Genomic DNA, 14,257 nt, shown 5'->3' on the forward strand with positions numbered 1-14,257 from the left:
CCCCCCTTGAAATTTGGTAATTGATGAAATATAGAAATATCTTTGGTTTTGAAAGTGTAAGATGAATGGATTATTGGCAAAAAGTGGAAAGTTCAATGTCTTACATTTTCATGGTGTGAACAAATACATGAAAATCGGTCATTCTTTCTTTCCTCATAATCCTGATGACTTTCTTCAAATTCCTGCATATATATATATAAACAACATGGGAGACAATTCCTATAATTGCAAATAATTTTTGTAAAGGTTATAAAGGATATATATGAAGTGTATATATTCCCTCAGCTTAAGTTGGTTGAATATATACAAGATTTTTTCTTCTTTCACCTCATTTCAGGAATAGGTCTCACCTGTCCCGGGTATTAGTGACAGTACAAATGTTGCACCTTACCTTTCCATATTTTCATACAGTTAGATATATAATTAATGCATCAAATGTATTTTTAGTATGTCAGATTGGCATAGGATGGGCCGTTGTTCCGCCTTGTGGTTTTCTTGTTAAATTATTGTGTTATTGACCATATCAATCAATTCATAAATCAATCAGTCTTGTACATAATCATTCTATTGTATAATTGTTTCAGTTTTAAAAGTGTTCCCATTGTTATCTTTAAGAGCTATGGGAAACACAAGTAAGTATACTCTTATGCCCTCACCATATACGATAACGCAATTACTAAATCACAGTATACGTACATGTAATTATAAATCATCATATGGATGCTATCAAAATTATAAAATACAGTATTGTAACTTATGAACTACATTATCAGTGACAGTATGTAAACTATAAATAACCATACTCAAGTGATAAGTAGCTTGTTCCCTGTATTATTCACACATCCTTTTGCAAACAGATTTACAGTATGATTGTGTTTTGACTGAATTGTGAATGTGATTAGTTTTAAACTGGAAATGTGTAGAGTACTTCTTGTATTTGTCATTAAATTTGAAAATAAACCCAGTCAGTCTTTTTGCATTAGTAGTGGCTGAAAGCTAATTTTTAATCACATGCAAGTTGTGTTTTGCAGGAGGTGAGTAATAAATCTGTCGTGATGATGAGTAAAACTTATTTTTATTCCAGATTTCATTTCACTAAAAGGTTTTATTTGTCACTATCTTTTCCGTCATACATTCTTTACTTTAAAGAGGTAAGAATTCCCACCTTAAATCTACTGGTATATATATAGAATCGCTAAGACATGAAGAACCAGATATAATCATGCTACCATGGTTGATTCCTGTGTCCAGCCTGGCCCCTGATGGCTTCCTGTGTCAGAACATAGAGACAATTGGGATTCCAAACATATAACCATATATTGTTCACAAGAATATTTTCATTTGATCTATACAGACTGTATATGCTGTAGAGAAGCAGTTATTTAATTACAACCATAGCCCGATTGTTAAGGGACGGAAGGATGATGTACATATTAACAGATTAAGTATCACGTTACTTTCTATAAACCGTTACGACACAAAAGTATAATGAACTGAAAAAAATCTTTAAATTTCTTCTACTTTCAAATTTGATTAAAAGTGTTTTGTGTAGATCCATATTTGTTTTTGTTAGCAGCTAGCAGTTCTTCAGATGAGCCATCTACCACTCCTGTCACAGTCAGGATAGTAAGGAAAGCTATGTCATCAGCAAACTCTAGCTCCACCAGAAAGTTCAGGACAATTGGCAATATTAAAGTCAGCGTAATAAATGAAAGTTTTGCTCAGCAGAAGGTAAAAATACTTGTTAAATGCTTATATTTGGTACAGAAAATCAATTATCACAATAACAATTTCCATACTATATTCAAGTATCAATATCTGAAACATTGGGCAAGACTAGCTGGTTGTCAAGTAAATATTTAACACTGGACAGATTATGTGTTACCTGTACCTGATAATGTGGTCAAGCAGTAATTGGGCACAACATTTTGGGCCATTTTCAAGTTTTTCAATGGTTTATTTTTGGGTCCATTTAGAGAAAAGAGTTGTTGTTATAATGGTTAACAAATGGGCCCAGGTAACGAAAACATTGTTAATTACAGTGGTTAACTAACAGGCATAGATGGGGAAAGAGTTAATAATTATAGTGGTTAACTAATAGGCCAAGATGGGGAAAGATTTGTTAATTATAGTGGTTCACTAACAGGCCAAGATGGAGAAAGAGTTGTTAATTACCGTGGTTAACTAACGGGCATAGATGGGGAAAGAGTTAATAATTATAGTGGTTCACTAACAGGCCAAGATGGGGAAAGATTTGTTAATAATAATGGTTAAATAACATGCCAAGATGGGGAAAGAGTTGTTTATTATAGTGGTTAAGTAACAGGTCAAGATGGGAAAGAGTTGTTTATTTCAGTGTTTAACTAACAGGCCAAGATGGGGGTAGAGTTGTTAATTGTAATGGTAAACTAACAGGCCAAGATGGGTAAATAGTTGTTTATTTCAGTGGCTTAGTAACAAACCAAGATGGGAAAGAGTTGTTAATTATAATAGTTAACTAACAGGCCAAGTTGGGGAAAGAGTTGTTAATTATAGTGGTTAACTAACAGGCCAAGATGGGGAAAGAGTTGTTAATTATAATGGTTAACTAACAGGCCAAGATGGGTAAATAGTTGTTAATTTCAGTGGTTTAGTAACAAACCAAGATGGGAAAGAGTTGTTAATTATAATAGTTAACTAACAGGCCAAGTTGGGGAAATAGTTGTTAATTATAGTGGTTAACTAACAGGCCAAGTTGGGGATAGAGTTGTTAATTATAATGGTTAACTAACAGGCCAAGATGGGTAAATAGTTGTTCATTTCAGTGGTTAAGTAACAAACCAAGATGGGAAAGAGTTGTTAATTATAATGGGTAACTAACAGACTAAGTTTGGGAAAGAGTTGTTTATTTCAGTGGTTAAGTAACATGTCAAGATGGGAAAAAGTTGTGTATTTCAGTGGTTAAGTAACAGGCCAAGATGGGAAAGAGTTGTTTATTTCAGTGGTTAAGTAACAGGTCATGATGGAAAAGAGTTGTTTATTTCAGTGTTTAAGTAACAGAGTTGTTAATTACAGTGGTTAAGTAACAGGCCAAGATGGGGAAAGAGTTGTTTATTACAGTGGTTAAGTAACAGGCCAAGATGGGGAAAGAGTTGTTTATTATAGTGTTTAACTAACAGGCCAAGATGGGGAAGAGTTGTTAATTATTATGGTTAACTAACAGGCCAAGAAGGGAAAAGAGTTGTTTATTTCAGTGGTTAAAAAACAGGTCAAGATGGGAAAGAGTTGTTTATTTCAGTGGTTAAGTAACAGGCCAAGAAGTGGATAGAGTTGTTAATCATAATGGTTAACTAACAGGCTAAGATGGTTTAAGAGTTGTTAATTATTGTGATTAACTGACATGTCAAGATTGGGAAAGAGTTGTTAATTATTGTGATTAACTAACAGGCTAAGATGGGGAAAGAGTTGTTTATTTCTGTGGTTAAGTAACAGGTCAAGATGGGAAAGAGTTGTTTATTTCTGTGGTTAAGTAACAGGCCAGGATGGGAAAGAGTTGTTTATTACAGTGGTTAAGTAACAGGCCAGGATGGGAAAGAGTTGTTAATTATAATAGTTAACTAACAGGCTAAGATAGGAAAGAGTTGTTAATAATAATGGTTAACTAACAGGCTAAGATGGGGAAAGAGTTGTTTATTTCAGTGGTTAAGTAACAGGTCAAGATGTGGAAAGAGTTGTTTATTATAGTGTTAAACTAACTGGCCAAGATGGGGAAAGAGTTGTTAATTATAATGGTTAACTAACAGGCCAAGATGGGGAAAAGAGTTGTTAACTATTGTGATTAACTGACATGTCAAGATTGGGAAAGAGTTGTTAGCTATAGTGGTTAACTAGCAGGCCAAGATAAGGAAAGAGTTGTTAATTATAGTGGTTAAGTAACAGGCAAAGATGGGGATAGAGTTGTTAATTATAATAGTTAACTAACAAGCCAAGTTTGGGAAAGAGTTGTTAATTATCTTTGTTAAAAAATGATAGATAATTGTATTAAGCTCCTGTCTCTGTCTGATGTTTTATGGTAATTAAGGTATCTCCCTGGTGATCAATTTTACAGGCAGATGTCATTGTGAACTGTGCCTCAGCTGACCTTGACCTCTCCAGAGGTCGTGGTTCTAAAGCCCTTGCTCAGACTGCAGGACCAGATGTACAGGCAGATTTGAAGAACAACTACAGCACAAACATCAGTGAAGGTGACGTGGCAGTTTCTGTCCCTGGCAATCTGAAGTGTCGTAAGGTCTACCATGTGTACCTAACAAAATGGAATCAAGACACACAGGTAAATACTATGGGGTCAAATTCACAACTAAGAATAGGTTTTGTTTGGTTATTGTATAGTTCATTATGAGACATGGTGCAATAGAAATATAGGTATGGTAGAAATATATGATAAGATACAAGCTACTATACAGTTCTGGCCAGGTTTGAGTCACTTTGAATACAGTGCTTGTATTTAGAAGTTATTTTCAGACTTAATTTTGTATTTGCTTCATTTCTATATATTTTTTTCCATTTTAGGGTCTGCTGAAGGTCATAACCAACTGTTTATTGCTGGCAGACAAGTTCAAAGTCCAAAGCATTGTGTTTCCCAGTCTTGGGACGGGTTACCTTGGTTACCCACACAGTGAGGTAACCAAAACAGCCTTGGCAGCTATAGAAGCATTCACCCAGACACATGGCTCCTCGTCAATTGATACCATCATATTTTCTGTATATGACCTTCCTTCCTACAAGGTGAGTTATTAAGGAAATAAAGCCATATGTTGTCATATTTCTAAATCACTTACTATATAACTTGTGTGATTTGTGTAGTTTTTAGAGTCAAGGTTTTGACTCTATTGAGATTACAGGATTCTCCAAATTTGAAAGGAACTTTTTTTCAAGATTGCCTTGCTGAAAATTTTAACTTTAACCCACAAATAGGCAACAGCCCAAGTAATGAACCTGTTTTCCATTGAAACCTGTTTTTTGGATGGAAAACACGTTTAATTTTTTAATAAATTAATTAATTATCACGTATGACTACTTTTTCTGTAATAAGACTGCTGAAATATGTTTTTTCTGCTTGACGTACATATTTATTATATACACTTTTGGTTTTTACACCAATTTTATTTGATATTCTTAGTAATAAAATAAATCATGAAATGGCACTGTATTACGGTATAGTCATTTCGGGTAATGATGCATACATACAGTACACTTGTAACTAAAAATAGATTTTTTTACTTTCGATTCCGGTATCGCCTTGACATGGAACAAAATAAGGTTGGGCCTGTGTATTCAGTAGAAAAGCAGTGTTACTATTTTTATTGGTAATTCTTTTGTCTAGATATATCGGTTTTAATCTAGAATAAAAAAAAAAACACATATGATAGATTACAATATGACTAGCATTGCCTGTCAGAAATTTCCGAAAGTAACGCCTACTCTTCATGATTTGGACAACTTTACGCTAAGTCACACACAGATTCACAGTGATTTTTGATTATTTTAAGAGAAAAGTTGTATGTTTCATGACTTCTTAATGGAAGTTTACATACCAAATGGTAAATAGGAAGTTTTTTTTAAAACAAAAAAAAGTAAACTACCAGGTATTTAATCACAAATTTTGAAATCTAGACTTGCACAAGTCCACAAAAAAACTTGCTTACAACAATGAAACATGAAGGCAGGTCCTACACATCGAGTGAAGAAATGACTGGTGGCCCCATGGGTTAATGGTGTGACTCTACACTTCTGAAGCCATTTGTGTGTGGCTCCTGACATGCTGATGTGAATTCCAAAAAGTTTTATTTCAAATGTATCAAAAATAAGAAATATCTTTTTAATGCTAAGACCCAGAGTGGTAACTTTCAAATAAATCAATAACACAGGTTTTTACGGTAAAACGAGATGCAAAGAAAACAGCTAAGTTTCTTCTTGAAATTAAAATTACTAATTTAATAAATTGGATTCATTTAAAGTTGTGAATGTTGCTGTGGGTAATTATCTTTGTTAAATCATGTTTCTGTTCTATTTTGTTTTAAGGTGTTTTTTCAAGAAATCAGAAAATACAATCCTGGATCCAGTTCCTCAGGTCAACAGTCTGCAGCATCAGGTAACGTCGGTACATCAATCATCTACCGTACAGTATCTAGGGTATAGCTACAACAGTCTGAAGCATCAGGTAACGTCGGTACCTCAATATATATTGCAGACCAAATCTAATTAATACACTATTCTATGGGAGTTATCCCCCTTCCCCCACCCACATCATATTTTATATAATAACCTCTTAATTATGTAAATATCTAATTAGATTTACAAATGTTAATTTTTGACAGTAAGCAAAATCTTATTATTATAAATTCAATCCATTATGTCCATATACCTACCATCAATGGAGAGGACTTATATAGGCTATAAGCCTGTTGTCCAATCCTTTTGACAGTGTAACATTCTTCTATGTCAATAAAATATGTTGAAATGAAAAAAATGCAGCATCAGGTAACGCCGGTACATCAATCATCTACTGTACAGTATCTAGAGTATAGCTACAACAGTCTGAAGCATCAGGTAACTTCGGTACATCAATCATCTACTGTACAGTATCTAGGATATAGCTACACCAGTCTGCAGCATCAGGTAACGCCGGTACATCAATCATTTACTGTACAGTATCTAGAGTATAGCTACAACAGTCTGAACCATCAGGTAACTTCGGTACATCAATCATCTACTGTACAGTATCTAGAGTATAGCTACAACAGTCTGAAGCATCAGGTAACGTCGGTACATCAATCATCTACTGTACAGTATCTAGGGTAAAGCTACAACAGTCTGAAGTATCAGGTAACATCGGTACATCAATCATCTACTGTACAGTATCTAGGCTATAGCTACACCAGTCTGCAGCATCAGGTAACGCCGGTACATCAATCATTTACTGTACAGTATCTAGAGTATAGCTACAACAGTCTGAAGCATCAGGTAACTTCGGTACATCAATCATCTACTGTACAGTATCTAGGGTATAGCTACAACAGTCTGAAGCATCAGGTAACGCCGGTTCATCAATCATCTACAGTACAGTATCTAGGGTATAGCTACACCAGTCTGCAGCATCAGGTAACGCCGGTACATCAATCATCTACTGTACAGTATCTAGGTTAAAGCTACACCAGTCTGAAGCATCAGGTAACACCGGTACATCAATCATCTACTGTACAGTATCTAGGGTAAAGCTACACCAGTCTGCAGCATCAGGTAATGTCGGTACATCAATCATCTGCTGTACAGTACCTAGGGTATAGCTACACCAGTCTGAAGCATCAGGTAAAGTCGGTACATCAATCATCTACTGTACAGTATCTAGGGTATAGCTACACCAGTCTGAAGCATCAGGTAATGTCAGAACATCAATCATCTACTGTACAGTATCTAGGGTATAGCTAATCCAGTCTGCAGCATCAGGTAACGCCGGTACTTCAATCATCTACTGTACAGTATCTAAGTTATAGCTACACCAGTCTGCGGCATCAGGTAACGCCGGTACATCAATCATCAACTGTACAGTATCTAGGGTATAGCTACACCAGTCTGCAGCATCAGGTAATGTCAGTACATCAATCATCTACTGTACAGTATCTAGGGTATAGCTACACCAGTCTGCAGCATCAGGTAACATCGGTACATCAATCATCTACTGTAAAGTATCTAGGGTAAAGCTACACCAGTCTGCAGCATCAGGTAACACCGGTACATCAATCATCTACTGTACAGTATCTAGGGTATAGCTACCCCAGTCTGCAGCATCAGGTAACGCCGGTACATCAATTATCTCCTGTACAGTATCTAGGGTATAGCTACACCTGTCGGAAGCATCAGGTAACGTCGGTACATCAATCATCTACTGTAAAGTATCTAGGGTAAATCTACACCAGTCTGCAGCATCAGGTAACACCGGTACATCAATCATCTACTGTACATTATCTAGGGTATAGCTACACCAGTCTGCAGCATCACGGAACGTGGGTACATCAATCATCTACTGTACAGTATCTAGGGGATAGCTACACCTGTCTGAAGCATCAGGTAACGTCGGTACATCAATCATCTACTGTAAAGTATCTAGGGTAAACCTACACCAGTCTGCAGCATCAGGTAACACCGGTACATCAATCATCTACTGTACATTATCTAGGGTATAGCTACACCAGTCTGCAGCATCAGGTAACATCGGTACATCAATCATCTACTGAACAGTATCTAGGGTATAGCTACACCAGTCTGCAGCATCAGGTAACGTGGGTACATCAATCATCTACTGTACAGTATCTAGGGTATAGCTACTCCAGTCTGCAGCATCAGGTAACGCCGGTACATCAATTATCTACTGTACAGTATCTAGGGTATAGCTACACCTGTCTGAAGCATCAGGTAACGTCGGTACATCAATCATCTACTGTACAGTATCTAGGTTATAGCTACACCAGTCTGAAGCATCAGGTAACGTCGGTACAGCAATCATCTACTGTACAGTATCTAGGGTATAGCTACACCAGTCTGCAGCATCAGGTAACATCGGTACATCAATTATTTACTGTACAGTATCTAGGGTATAGCTACAACAGTCTGCAGCATCAGGTAACGCCAGTACATCAATCATCTACTGTACAGTATCTAGGGTATAGCTACACCAGTCTGCAGCATCAGGTAACATCGGTACATCAATCATCTACTGTACAGTATCTAAGTTATAGCTACACCAGTCTGAAGCATCAGGTAATGCCGGTACATCAATCATCTACTGTACAGTATCTAGGGTATAGCTACACCAGTCTGCAGCATCAGGTAACATCGGTACATCAATCATCTACTGTACAGTATCTAAGTTATAGCTACACCAGTCTGCAGCACCCTGCAATCCTTAATGAATAGATGGCAGAGAAAAAAAACACAATTTGAGTAACACATAGTAATGGTACTATGCCTCAGTTAATACTAAGTGATGTCCACTAATATATTATATAAACTATGTTACAGCAACAGGGAACAGTACTAGCACCTGTGTGTCTGTGCAGATTGGTTCAACTGTTGTAGATGTTGTGATGGGGGCACTACCACAACAACAGGTGGGTAATACAAAACAAGAGGTGGGTAATATTAAACAACAGTGGTATAATACCACAAAACACAGTGGTATAATACCACACAACAACAGGTGTGTAATATTAAACAACAGTGATATAATACCACACAACAACAGGTGTGTAATATTAAACAACAGTGGTATAATACCACACAACAACAGGTGGGTAATATTAAACAACAGTGGTATAATATAACACAACAACAGGTGGGTAATATTAAACAACAGTGGTATAATATCACACAACAATAGGTGGGTAATATTAAACAACACAGGTATAATACCTCACAACAACAGGTGGGTAATATTAAACAACAGTGGAATAACACCACAAAACAACAGGTTCGTAATAATACACAACAGTGGTATATATGACACAGCAACAGGTGGGTAATATTAAACAACAGTAGTATAATACCACACAACAACAGGTGGGTAATATTAAACAACAGTGATATAATACCACACAACAACAGGTGGGTAATATTAAACAACAGTGGTATAATACCACAAAACAACAGGTTGGTAATAATACACAACAGTGGTATATATGACACAGCAACAGGTGGGTAATATTAAACAACAGTGATATAATACCACACATTAACAGGTGGGTAATATTAAACAACAGTGGTATAATACCACACAACAACAGGTTGGTAATATAACAAACCAAAGGGTTGGTAATATAACACTACAAAAGGTGGATAATATCACAAAAGATAGGGGGTTATACAACACAAAGGTTGGGTAATAAAACACAACAAAGAATAATTCATTTATCACAACAACAGGTGAGTAATACAATACACAGAAGGTGGGTAACATAATACCACAACAGGTGGGTAATACAACACAAAAAAGTGTGGGTAATACAACACCACAACAGGTTGGCAATACAACACAACAAAGAGGCGGTAATACAACACAACAAAGGGTTAGTAATATAACACCGCAACAGGTCGGTAATACAACACAACAAAGGGTGGGTAATACAACACTGCAACAGGTCGGTAATACAGCACAACAAAGGGTGGGTAATACAACACCGCAACAGGTTGGTTATACAACACAACAAAGGGTTAGTAATGTAACACCACAACAGGTTGGTAATACAACTCAAAAAAGAGATGGTAATACAACACAACAAAGGGTTAGTAATGTAACACCACAACAGGTCGGTAATACAACTCAAAAAAGAGATGGTTATACAACACAACAAAGGGTGGGTAATACAACACTGCAACAGGTCGGTAATACAACACAACAAAGGATGGGTAATACAACACCCCAACAGGTCGGTTATACAACATAACAAAGGGTGGGTAATACAACACCGAAACAGGTCGGTAATACAACACAACAAAGGGTGGGTAATACAACACCGCAACAGGTCGGTAATACCACACAACAAAGGGTAGGTAATACAACACCGCAACAGGTCGGTTATACAACACAACAAAGGGTGGGTAATACAACACTGCAAATGGTCGGTAATACAACACCGAAACAGGTCGGTTATACAACACAACAAAGGGTGGGTAATACAACACAACAAAGGGTGGGTAATACAACACTGCAAATGGTCGGTAATACAACACTGCAACAGGTCGGTAATACAACACAACAAAGGGTGGGTAATAAACAACCACAACAGATCGGTAATACAACTCAACAAAGAGTCGGTAATACAACACAACAGTGGGTTAGTAATACAAAACAACAAAGGGTTGGTAATACAACACAACAAAGGGTTGGTAATACTACACAACAAAGAGTCGATAATACAACACAACAAAGGATGGGTAATACAACACCACAACATGTCGATAATATAACACAACAAAGAGATGGTAATACAACACAACAAAGGGTTGGTAATGTAACACCACACCAGGTCAGTAATACATCACAACTAAGAGTCGGTAATACAACACAACAAAGGATGGGTAATACAACACATCAAAGAGTCGGTAATACAACACAACAATGGGTTGGTTATATTACACAACAGATTGGTAATATGTAATGTTTTATAATCTTTCAGTAGTTTTATATTTCATTTTTAGGTGGATGTTATAGTGAATAGTGCACCATTTGACCTTGACCTGTCAAATGGGGGCCTGTCTGAGGCCCTGCTCAAGGTCGCGGGTCAAGGCCTCCAGGAAGAGTGCATTGAACATTACCCCAATGGCATCTCAACTGGAGAGATACTGACCACTAAAGGGTATGACTTACCTTGTAGTTATGTCTACCATGGATGTCTTCCGGACTGGTCAAAAACTGACCATACAGATGCAAAAGAGGTTAGTTGATTACAAGTTAAGAGTCAAAGGAATTATTTTTTCAATATTTTGTTGCTGAAAATTCGAGCTTTCACTTACAAACAGACAACAGCCACAGTAGTACAGCTATTGGACATTTGGCATACTGTCCAGCGAAACCTGTGTTTTGAATGGAAAAGTTTTTATTTCATTTTTGATAAATCAATGAACCTTCATGCACACATGACTACTTCTTCTGCTATGAGACCGTTAAGAAACATATAGCCCTGCTACTGGAAATACATTTTGTTTCTCCTCGACGTACGTTTTGAATATATTTGTTTTGGTTTCTTTATAAATAAAAAATATATTTGATATTCCTAGTGATAAAAGAATTCATGAAATTGGGCATTTGTATGTTTCATGAATTCCTAAGGAATATTATTTATTTAACAGTAATTAAGTAGAAAAATAGTTTTCTTCTAAATAAAAAAGTAACTACCGGGATATACCTACATCGAGTGAAGAAATGACTGGTGGCCATGGTTCCATGGGTTAATGGTGTGGCTCCACACTTCTAATGTCATTTTTGTGATGGCTTCTGACATGCTGATATGGATTCCCAAGTTTTATTTCAAATTGGATTAAAAGTTTAAAAAAATAATTCTTAGACCCATAGTAATACAGGCCCACACCAATCAATATTCCTATACAGACCCACATCAATCAATATTCCTATACAGGCCCACATCAATCAATATTCCTATACAGGCCCACACCAATCAATATTCCTACCAGAAAAGTTATACATGTACTTGAAAATGGCTAGGTAGAAGTAGGGGTATATCTCAATAGTTATGATCAAGTTAAACATTGTGACTGAAGGAATCAGCCTCAAAAAGTGTGAACTTAGAATAGCATGTCAATATACTACCTAATTAAGCTTATGAATTAAATAACTGTTAAGTGAACAGTACAAGACTCTCAGTCCTTTCAAGACTTTTATTTTATTTTCATGCTTTATGTTTTTGAGTCAGCTTGCATTTCATGGGCCATTTGCAATAGAACTTAATGAAAAATCAATTGAAAAAAGATTGATTGGGTTTGAAGTCAGGTGTTACTACTTTATAATAATTAAAGGACAGGTATCAGCCTATGAATTGGTCAGTTTTTATTATCTGAAACCAATCAAATCACTTACTTTGTGCCTTCAATTTTGTCATGGTATATATTAAGGGGTGTAGAGAATGTGAAGATAACCCCTGGAATTTCAAGGATTCAGACTTAGGAGATTCTGTTATAAGATGAGAAATGGTGTGTCCGTTGTTTTACAGAACCTGTATGCATTTATGATGGGCTGTTTGGAAATAGCCACCAGCTACTGTGTGAATTCCATTGCCTTTCCAACTCTAGGCAGTGGAAGTCTGAGGTTTCCGGCTGATGTGGTCGCAGATAGCATGATCAAGTGTGTAAAGGAGTTTACTGATGATAATCCACAAACTTCACTGACTGAAATCCGAATAGTGATCTACAACCAAGCAGCCAGACCTGGAGCTTTACAAGCGGTATATCATTGTTAAATATCCGGTGCATAGTGTACTCATATTATTTATCATAGTGCGACCTGATGTATGAGTACAATGCTGTTAACTTATTGGTCGATTGCTATCTGGTAGAGACTTCTTAAAAAGCACTAATAAAACATTTTGTTCTCATATGGAAACCAAGAATTTCAGAAATTCGTCCCCAACCTTTTCTGGAAATTCTAAACACTTATCATTTCTGATCACTCCCAATTGTGGGTAATATTGACATCTGTGATGTCTTGTTTCCTTTCTGATCACTCCCAATTGTGGGTATTGTTTCCTTTCTGATCACTCCCAATTGTGGGTATTGTTTCCTTTACAAGTACCTTACTTGTAGATGTAAGTTTGTGTTTCTTATTCTTACATACATATTATATAAGTTCATTTATTTTAACAAATATCATGTTTTTGTTTTCTTCTATTTCAGGCTTTCAAAAAGGCATGTGACCCCTACATGTCATCAGGTGTGTACTGCAAACAGACTGGCTTTTTATTCGAGATACTGCAGTGTAAATTACTCAATACTCACATAAACTTACTGTTCTAGATTCAGATACTTATATTAAACGTGAATATTTCCCCATGGTTGAATAATCATCCAGGTGAGCGATACAGGCCCTCTGGGCATCTTGTTACTGTAGTGGAAATTACTCAATATTCACCAATGCTTACAGTTGATATTCAGAGACTGATCTGTTTAACATTTACAGATACACAAATGTCCACATGTACTAATTTACCTCTGTACTTATTGTAACGGCTAGACATCAAGCACCATTTATAAGGATTATAAACCTCCGGTCAGTTCGAATAGATGGATAGTTCAAACACACTTTTTGAACAATAAAAATAATAATTTTCTGTCTAGTGATAGTTCGAACCCTGCTTACACACGTTTCGGATTGTTCGAACACACAACTTGAGTACTGAACTTACGTAGTTATTGATCGAGGTTGGCTATCGGCCATGCAATAATAGCCTCGCGAAACTCGCTTAAACTTGACCTATTTGACCAATAAGACATCTGATCCTCCATTCTGATTTGTCTGAATACATTTTTCAAACCATTGTAATTTAAGCTGCACTGGTGAAATGATTGATGGTTTTCATTTATAGGTGCTTTCATCCCCTGATAGTGAATGGAGGACATTGTAAAAAGTGTTTGTCCATCCCTTTCCTCACTGTTTCTGTTCTTATGCTGTGGTATGGCTTCCGTTGTCTGTCTTTCAGTCGTCCATCTATTC

The 14,257-nt window shown here is 36.4% G+C and overlaps 1 protein-coding gene across 5 annotated transcripts in view; it reads left to right on the top strand.

The window, feature by feature from the left end:
- Positions 1-14,257, top strand: part of LOC110454109 (poly [ADP-ribose] polymerase 14-like) — a 28,873-nt gene that overhangs the window by 1,192 nt on the left and 13,424 nt on the right. For 4 of the 5 annotated variants that reach the window (XR_002463340.1, XR_002463342.1, XR_002463341.1 and 1 more), the window contains exons 2-10: positions 585-632; positions 1,574-1,731; positions 4,088-4,309; positions 4,549-4,764; positions 6,061-6,130; positions 9,058-9,146; positions 11,233-11,469; positions 12,762-12,992; positions 13,441-13,477. Coding sequence is in view for 2 of the 5 variants with exons in the window: in XM_021503475.1 (XP_021359150.1) it covers positions 620-632; positions 1,574-1,731; positions 4,088-4,309; positions 4,549-4,764; positions 6,061-6,130; positions 9,058-9,146; positions 11,233-11,469; positions 12,762-12,992; positions 13,441-13,477 (1,273 nt within the window). In the remaining 3 variants the exon portion in view is untranslated. The remainder of the gene's footprint in view (positions 1-584; positions 633-1,573; positions 1,732-4,087; positions 4,310-4,548; positions 4,765-6,060; positions 6,131-9,057; positions 9,147-11,232; positions 11,470-12,761; positions 12,993-13,440; positions 13,478-14,257) is intronic. The other variant, XM_021503476.1, reaches the window with a different exon arrangement.

The sequence above is a fragment of the Mizuhopecten yessoensis genome, unplaced genomic scaffold (genome assembly GCF_002113885.1).
Source record: "Mizuhopecten yessoensis strain PY_sf001 unplaced genomic scaffold, ASM211388v2 scaffold7669, whole genome shotgun sequence".
Taxonomy (NCBI): domain Eukaryota; kingdom Metazoa; phylum Mollusca; class Bivalvia; order Pectinida; family Pectinidae; genus Mizuhopecten; species Mizuhopecten yessoensis.